Source organism: Tupaia chinensis, unplaced genomic scaffold, assembly GCF_000334495.1.
Source record: "Tupaia chinensis unplaced genomic scaffold, TupChi_1.0 Scaffold149686_1, whole genome shotgun sequence".
Lineage (NCBI taxonomy): Eukaryota > Metazoa > Chordata > Mammalia > Scandentia > Tupaiidae > Tupaia > Tupaia belangeri.
This window is the reverse complement of record NW_006209531.1, coordinates 663,541-671,741: the sequence shown is the minus strand read 5'-3', so window position 1 is coordinate 671,741 and position 8,201 is coordinate 663,541. Positions and strand designations below refer to the sequence as shown.

Here is an 8,201-nt window from a genome sequence, read left to right as displayed (position 1 = left end):
TAGGGAGGCCCCTCACTCCTCAACCTGACATCCTGACCAGTATGTCCTGTTAGGGCACCACGGAGAGGTCTGAGAGGATGGGTCAGCCAGACACTCCTGGTACCCTCCTGAAGGGGGGCCACCAGCCCCACCTGTGCAAACAGCCGGGTGCACTGCAGCACCCATTAATATCCCCTTCTTTCCTTCTTCTTACCCTGCTGCCCCACATCCTCGGCAACTCCCAGAAGTGCTTTCCTGCCCTGTTCTTAGTCCTCCCGTGTGGGGAGGCGGGAGGTCCCAGAGCAGGGTCACAGAAGCCTTCTGCTCTAATCTAAGCCTTCAGCTCCGACTCAGCTCTGTGTGAGTGACAGGGGTGGGGTGAGGCATTACCCTCGCCTTTGATTCAGGCCCTTCTGTGTCCTCTTTGGATGGCAAGGACCACCACCTCCAGTCTTCCCTCTTCTGCCATCACCTACAGGAACAGCCTGAAATCCTTAAGCTGAAGTACTCCCCTGCCACCATGACCCTTTCAGCTAGCACCGAATGCCCCTGTAATCCTGTACCTCTTCCTCCCTTCCCTTCGCCATTTTCTCACAAGCTGTTCTCTCTGCTTGAACACACCTCGCCACTCCACTATATCCTTCCAGGCTTGGCTCGGTGTCCTCTCCTCCAGGGAAGGTTCCTTGCCTACGCTGGCTATTCAGGGGCCTCCTCTGTGCACACATCAACAGGGCAGCAGGGCACTGCTGGAGCACATTGACCACTGCACTCGCAGCTTTGAGTGACCTGCAGCAGCTGAGTCGGGCCCAGCTATGTACTCAGAGATAGGCTAGGCCTCCATCTGGTCCCGGTTTGAGGGTAGGCAGGACCAACTCCGGTCAGGGCTACTTGTACTTCTGAAGCAGCTACTCCACAGCACCATGGATGTATGTGCAATATTGCTGCAGAGGGGGCCTGGTTCTAGCACCTTCCCTGTCACTCATGAAGGCATGCCTGTGTCCAGTGGGCTTGGCGGCCTATGCAAAGTGAGACTGAGGCAGGGTTGCTTGGTCTCGGTGGCCTGTAATCCCGGCACTGTCAGCCTCCAGAAACCACCATGTCAACAAATAACCAATCATTCTGCTACTCAGCAAGGTCCCCGGCAGGTCTAATGGTCTTTTCTAGGCTGAGAGCTAGTACTCAGTCAGTCCCGGGCAATCCTCCCTCGTGTCTGCCTGCACTGAAGACAAGGTTATGCCCATGTAGCTCCACTTGAAGACCTTTCCTGGGCAACCCTAGCTATGGGCAGCCTGCTCTCCAGCACCTGAAAGATCTGCTTGCCAAATCTGTGAAGTGAGGACTTGGCCTGGATCATTTTGGCTCACCCTCGCACCCCAACTTTCAATCTCCTTAAATGTTCACTAAGATACGTAAAGGGGGAATTTTCCATGGGGTTATGTAGATTTTTTAAATGAGACCCTGTAAATCCAAAGCAGTGGTTGGATTGGCAAAGAGCCATATGCTGCTGCCAGGCCCTCTCAGAAGGCCGAGGTAGATGGGTGTGTGTGTGGGTGTGGGTGTGTGTGTGTGTAGCAAAAGAGGTGCTGGCTTGCGGCTTGCTCTGGTGGGCAGGACCTTCTATGGAGAAGCTGAGGGGGCTGGTGCGAGCACTCTCCCACAGGCTCCCCTGGCTGCAGTTTCTTCTGGACTCCAGACTATCAGGCTAGAGCCTGGTCCAGCCCTCAGTCAAGGGAGGCCCCTCAGGGGAAATGAAGGGGCCCAAGCCACATAGCACACACCTGCTAGGAGCACAGGTAAAGCCTCACCATCCCCATCTTAGTCTGCTTTCTACTGCTCTAACAGAATACCACAGGCTGGATACTTTATAAAGAATAGTTTATTTGGCACACTAGTTTATTTTGGAGGCTGGGCAGTCCAAAAGCACAGAGCAGCTAGGACTCAGCAAGCTGGGCAGGGAGCTGGGGATGGAGCTGGGTAGCGGGAACCTCCTGGCATCTGGCGAGTTCATCTCCTGGCAAAAGGGGGAAGCAAGCAGGTGAGAGAATAAGAATGCGGGCTGAACTTCTACCTTTTAGAACTAAGCCACTCCCATCATTAATGGCCTTCATCTATCCACAGAGCCCTCAAAGGCCTAATCACCTGTTAAGGGCCCCACCTCCTAATCTATTCCAAGGGCAATTAAGTTTCAACCTGAGTTTTGGAGGGGACTGTAGCAAGTTCCCAACTCAAAACATAGGCATGGGACAGAGACTCTTGGCTCTTAGTAGCCAGCTGAGCCCGTATCCTCGCATCCTCACAGATATCAATCCAAGAGAAATGCAGGGTGAAAAAGGTTAGCGGCAGCAGGTAGAGAGTTCAGATCCACCCTTAGACAGGGTAGGAGTAGGTTAACTCCCGTCAGGAAGAGAATGGGCATCACTATCCAGATTCCCTCCTTCCTAGGTACCAGATTGTTGGGGACAAGGGCAGAGAACTGGGGTCCTGGAGGTCAGTGCTGGGGGGCTGTGTGTCCAGGAGGCATCTGCTTCTCCAAGCATGCCCCAGCTCAGCCAGCCATCCCACTGCTGCCCCCCCACCCCTACCTTCGCTCTACTCCCACTCACAGGCCTCTGGAAGCACATGCACTTGGAAAGCGTAGCTTCTCAAGGAGCGGGAGAGTTTCCTTCCCCCCATACCCCCTGCTCCTGCCACACATCACCTCTCAAAGAGAATTATTTTAAAGCCTCTCAGGATTTCTCCCATGGGGGCTTCAGGCTAGTGGGACTCCTGCCTGTCTGACCCGGTCTGCTCTGCAGGGCAGGAAATGGGCCTGGGAATCCAGGCTGGAAGATGCTGTCAGGGGGATGAATGCCATAATGAAAAAATAGGCACTGCTGGAATAGTCAGAGAGCAATTGTAATAAAGAAGATTGCTATGAAAACCAGTGGCAGCGGCGGCAGCCTTCCAGCCGGCCCCAGGAGCACGAATAAATGCATTCGCAGAAGTGACAGGAATGAAGGCGGCAGAAATGGATTGCTTTAATTCCCCTTCCTGGGGAGGTGGGAGGTGGGAGCAGTGGGCCAAAAACATGGTGCCTGTGTATGGAGGAGCACAGAGCCACTGGGCAGGAAGCTGGGTAGCAGGAACTGCTTCCAGTACCGTCTCAGAGGCTCTGGCTAGCTCCTCCTGGAGATGAGGACCTGTGAGGACCGAGACTGTCCCAGCCCAGTGTCCGCAGCAGGGTGGAATGATTCCTCTGCAGTCCTACCAGACGTCTTGAGCCTGGGGTGGGGTGCTTCAGGGATTCAGAAGACAACATTTAGCCTCACTTGACCTGCCTTTCCAGGCAGGGAGTTGTGTCCGGGGGTTCAGGGTTGTATTCTGCAGCCTGGTACAATGGGAGGGAGCCCTCCTACATGTCCGTGGGCTTAGGGTGCCCTAGGTCTTTAGTGAAGGGTGCCCAGCCCTAGGAAGGTCACCCAACCTGCTGCTTCCCTCCTCAGCCCCCATGCTGGGTGGCATTTGGTTGGCCATGGAGGGGTAGTGGCTGTGTCCTGGCTTCTGGTGGGCCTTCTCTGCCTCACAGAAGTATTCCAGGTGCAGCAGTAGGACAAAGCAAAACCTTGAGCCCAGCCCCATGGAGGATACCCCTATGGCTGGCCTCTGACCCCCTGCTGTCTTCCCAGCTGCCCATCCATGTCCTATTCCGTGGATCTGCCGGCCACCAGTGTCATCATCACTTTCCACAATGAGGCCCGCTCTACCCTCCTACGCACGGTGAGAAGGTAAGCCCAGCAGGGGGCCTCCGCTCAGTCGTGCTGCTTCCTAGGCCACAGTGATTCGGGGTCACCTGGTTGGGGAGGACATCAGTCTTGGGTTCAGTGGCCGGACAGTGTGAAGGCCAGCAAGCACTGGGTGAGTGAGTCCTATCCTGAGAAGCCAGGGCTGCTAGGTCAGGTCCTGGGGACCCTGTGGGCCCACAGCAGTCACTCAGGTCCTCAGTCAGGAGAGGAGGCTGGATGAACATGAGGCCTCAGGAGGGTGCCCGAGCACCCAGCAGGTGCCTGTTGGTGAGTGCCCTCCTCCTAAGCTTGGCCTTGTGGTCAAGTTTAACCCCCACTCACTCTCGTTGCTTCAATGAACCTAGGTAACTAGATTCAGAAAGGAGAAGCCACTGGTATTCCAAGGACTAAAGGTGGTTTGATTTCCCTTTCTGGGGAGTGGTGGAGGCTGCCCAAGAACACCCTTCCTAAACGATTAACCCAGGAAGAGCCCACTATCTTCCAGGCAGGCAGCCGCAGTCCAGCTGGGATGTCCTGGGCAGGGCTGCTAAGCCTCGGGCAGCTCCAGCTCTTGTTTTGACAACTCAGCCAGGGCAGCTGCCACCCCCCATCAGAGATGGTCCTGAGTGCCCGAGGGTCCTGGCAGCTGTCAGCCCTTCCTTAGAAGAACCTGAGGGGTGCACTGTACCTTGGCCACTGATCAGGGCCCAGGAACTTTACATGCAGTTGCCATGGCCAATGTGCTGGCCCTGGAGCTGGTGGGGAGGGAGCCCATGACCCGAGGAGGGTAAAACGGGAGGCAGTCTTTAAACCCAGGCCCATTCTCTGTCCCCACTGCTGCTCCAGCGTCCTGAACCGAACTCCTGCCAACCTGATCCAGGAGATCATTTTAGTGGATGACTTCAGTTCAGATCGTAAGTATTTAGGTTCCTTTTTGTACCCTCCTACCCTCTCGTTTCCCCCAGAATGCTGAGGCAAGCTTTATCTAGACCAGAGGACCCGTGCTCTTGTAAGAGAGTGAGAGAGAGAAAGAGAAACCCCAATGGGTGTTGTGCTACAATTCCTTTTCCTCCATCCCTCCACGGCCCAGTTGAGATTCTGGCAGACACACACGTAAGGCTGCTGTGCTTTTCAGCCCACGAGGGCTGGGATTCAAACCATGGTCAGTTACAGTAACCACTACGCTATGGGGCCAGCCCAAGGCAAACACTCTGGAGGTTTTTCTGGCTATCACAGGGTGACCTCTTTCCCCATGTGGGAATCCTCAGGCTTTTCTAGGACCTCTCCCTGGCCCTGCTCCCTGGTGCCAAAGGAGGGAAAAGAAAAGTGTTGCTCTGGATGACATTAAAAAATAAAAAGAAAAGAGCCATCAACAGCACCCATCATTATTTCAGCCACGTATGCAGAAGTCTCTTCAATACAGCTCTATTAGGAGGGCTGGCCCCACTGCCTGGGCTCCCCAGAAGGAGCAATGCCATAGTTCAGGCTGGGGCAGTCTGGCCTAAGAATAGGGACAGAGTAGTCCTGCAGCCACACTCCTCCATTCCTCCCCTCCCCCTGCCCTTTCCCCGGGCCTGGTATGGGACAGCTCTGGGGCAGTTCCAGGGCTTGCAGTCTGATGCGGTCTCCCACTGAGCTTGTCTTCTTTCTTCTCTCCACCCTCAGCTGAAGACTGTCTGCTCCTGACCAGGATTCCCAAAGTCAAGTGCTTGCGCAATGACCGGCGAGAAGGTGAGTCCTGGGGCTCAGTGTCCCATCATGGACACCTCTCGGTGCAGTCTTCTTCACTGTCTCTCTCCCTTTTGGGCCCCATGGTGTACCACACCAGCGTGGCCCTGGCCATTCCTGATGGCTGGGACCAGGGTCTGCAGAATACCCTCCTCCTATCCCAGGACAGCCCCTGTAGCACACAACTGCAGACGTTGCTCTGCCTCTGGCTGCCTTTGCTGTCTCTTCTGAGAAACAGGATGATGATGGTAGCCTTTCTGCCTTGTAAGGGTAGCATAAGGACTGAACGAGATATGCTGTGTGGAAAGGCTTGGAGCAGACCAAAGGGCAAGCTAAAGCAGATGTGACCCCACTTCCAATCAAGAGGTGTCTTGGAGCACCAACTCCAGCATAGTGCTGTGCATGGCATTCTAGGGGACATGAAAGAGGCCCCAAAATGGTCCGTGACCCAGAGGGTGTGGCATGCAGCCGAGGGGTTGGAATCCACTACAGGCACCCAGCTGATTATGGTTAGAGCCCAAGGAGAGGGTGCCCAAGGAGAGCTGGGTGAGTAGGAGGCTCTCTGGAGGAAAGGGCCTGGACAGGAGATGGGTAGGATGAGACAAGCAAGGAGAGGAAGGGAGAGTGTGTTGACCTGGGGACTCTGCCAGCACCAACAGGGATAAGCAGACGCATAATCTCAACAGCTCTCTTCCAGAGGCTGCCCCTCTCCCTGAACCCCGTTGTGACCCATGTCAGTCATTTGCTTTGCCCACATTCTCACAATCAGTTCTCCTAACTGCCCATTGTTCCCACTTGCGGAGAGAAAACTGGGGTTGAAGGAGATACCAAAATTTTTCCAGAGGATGAGTAGAGGAGCCAGGATTCCAACCAGGGGCACCCACCTCCAAGGCAAGCTGCTTAAACTCCTACGACATGCTTTTCCCGTGAGAATCCAGGCCTGGTCAACAGCGGGAATGGGTGGAATGAACTTGAGAGGATAGAGGACCTTAGAAGCCCAAGGAAGGCTTGCAGACTTGATAAGGAAGGTAGCAGGGAGCCACTGAAAGTTTTAGAGAGAAAGATAGGTGTATTTAAGAAAGAGCAGTCAGGCCGAGGGGCCATGAAGACATTGGTGAGGACTTCCAGACTGGACGGTATGAAACCAAAGATAAATCTCTTCCCAGCCACTGAATTGTAGGGACTCTCAGGCCTGGGGATATGCTGGTGCCTGGAGTTTTGCCCAACAACAGATGTGAATTTATGATTAAAGCCTTATAGATACCTATGGAGTAGAAGGTGGGACCGAAGGGCCTGGACAGGTGGATGGATGGTTACATGGATACAGGCAGAGTGCTGGGTGAGGAATGGCAGGGGAGTCTCCCAGAAGCGACTTGTGTTCGGAGCTCTGAGAGTGAGGCTGTCGTTCCCCACAGCTTGTGGTATGGATGGCTGCTCTGGCTTGGGCAGAACCAGCTGGGCCAATTCTCGCTTGAGTAGGGAGCTGCCCACAGCAAGGCTGTTCTTTGTCGGTCAGTGAGCCGTTGGTGAGACTGTTGGGGAACAGAGGCGAAGAACAGAATCTAACATACGTGGGCCTTCTAGGCACCAGGCTTCCTCCTGATTGTCTTGTTTGATCTTTCCTCCCCCACCCCCCCGAGATTTTTGCTATAGGGCACATGCACTCACCGGAGAGACAGAGGAAGACAGGGACAGAAAGTCAGAAATTCCCCTCTCAGGAGGAATGGCCACACTGCAATCCCTTCTCCACCATTCTCCTCTTGGAATTCTGGGCATGCACGTACATGTGCCTGGTGTGTTTCAAGCTGCTGGGTCTGGGACTCGAGCTGTGGTCAGCTGTGTGGGAGTCCAGTGCCTTAACCACTACACCCTGCTGGGCCCTATCTTGTTTGAGCTTAACAAGCACAGATTATTACCTCTTGAATCTTCCTTTTTCTTTTCTTCTCTCTCTCTCTCTCTTTTTTGTATAAGAAAGAAAAATTGCAAGAGAGTGTGTATGGGAAAGAGAGAGAGAGACAGGCACTCTTGACAGGGTCTTGCAGCTGCAATCCCCTGTCCAGTCTCCCAGCTAGCCAAGAGTACAGGCACATGCTACTCCCTGTCTATTTAGATCAATCCAGGAGTCAGACCTGGGCCTCCCATATCAACCCAGCCTCATGCAACCATGCCCCACGGTTTGTGCCACCATGACTGGACCCCTCTGAATCTTATAGATAGATAAGAAAACTGAGTTTCAGGGACCAGCAGTTAGCGTAATGGCTATGTCGCTGGACTCCCATGTAGTTGACTGTGGTTCGAGTCCTGGACCCAGTGGCTTAAACTCACACAGGGCGCGTGTACGTGCATGCCCAAGATCCTGAGAGGAGAATGGAGGAGAAGGGATTGCAGCATGGCCATCCCCCCTGGGAGGTGATTTCTCGCTTTCTATATCTCTGTCTCTCTCTGTCTGTCTGGCGAGTGCACACGCCCTATAGCAAAAACCTCTCCAAAAAAAAAGAAAAGAAAAAGAAAACTGAGTTTCAGAGAGCTTAGATAACATGCTTGAGGCTGGCATACAAACTCAAGCCTGTCTTAGTGTAGAATGTTTTTCTGCATGTCATGTAATGGCACAGCTGGAGGAGATGACTCAGGTTTCTAGGTGGAAAAGGTGTCAATTTCTGGTTCACCCTCAGGGCCAAACCACTTTTTTTTTTTTTTTTTTTTTAATTTTCCCTTACTTAACTTCATTTTTCT

At 53.8% G+C, this 8,201-nt stretch overlaps 1 protein-coding gene across 1 annotated transcript in view; it reads left to right on the top strand.

Moving 5' to 3' along the window:
* The window catches only part of GALNT16 (polypeptide N-acetylgalactosaminyltransferase 16), a 111,609-nt gene that overhangs the window by 66,296 nt on the left and 37,112 nt on the right, over window positions 1-8,201 (top strand). The window contains exons 3-5 of the mRNA XM_027769469.1: window positions 3,645-3,743; window positions 4,587-4,654; window positions 5,406-5,471. Of these exons, the coding sequence (XP_027625270.1) occupies window positions 3,645-3,743; window positions 4,587-4,654; window positions 5,406-5,471 (233 nt within the window). The remainder of the gene's footprint in view (window positions 1-3,644; window positions 3,744-4,586; window positions 4,655-5,405; window positions 5,472-8,201) is intronic.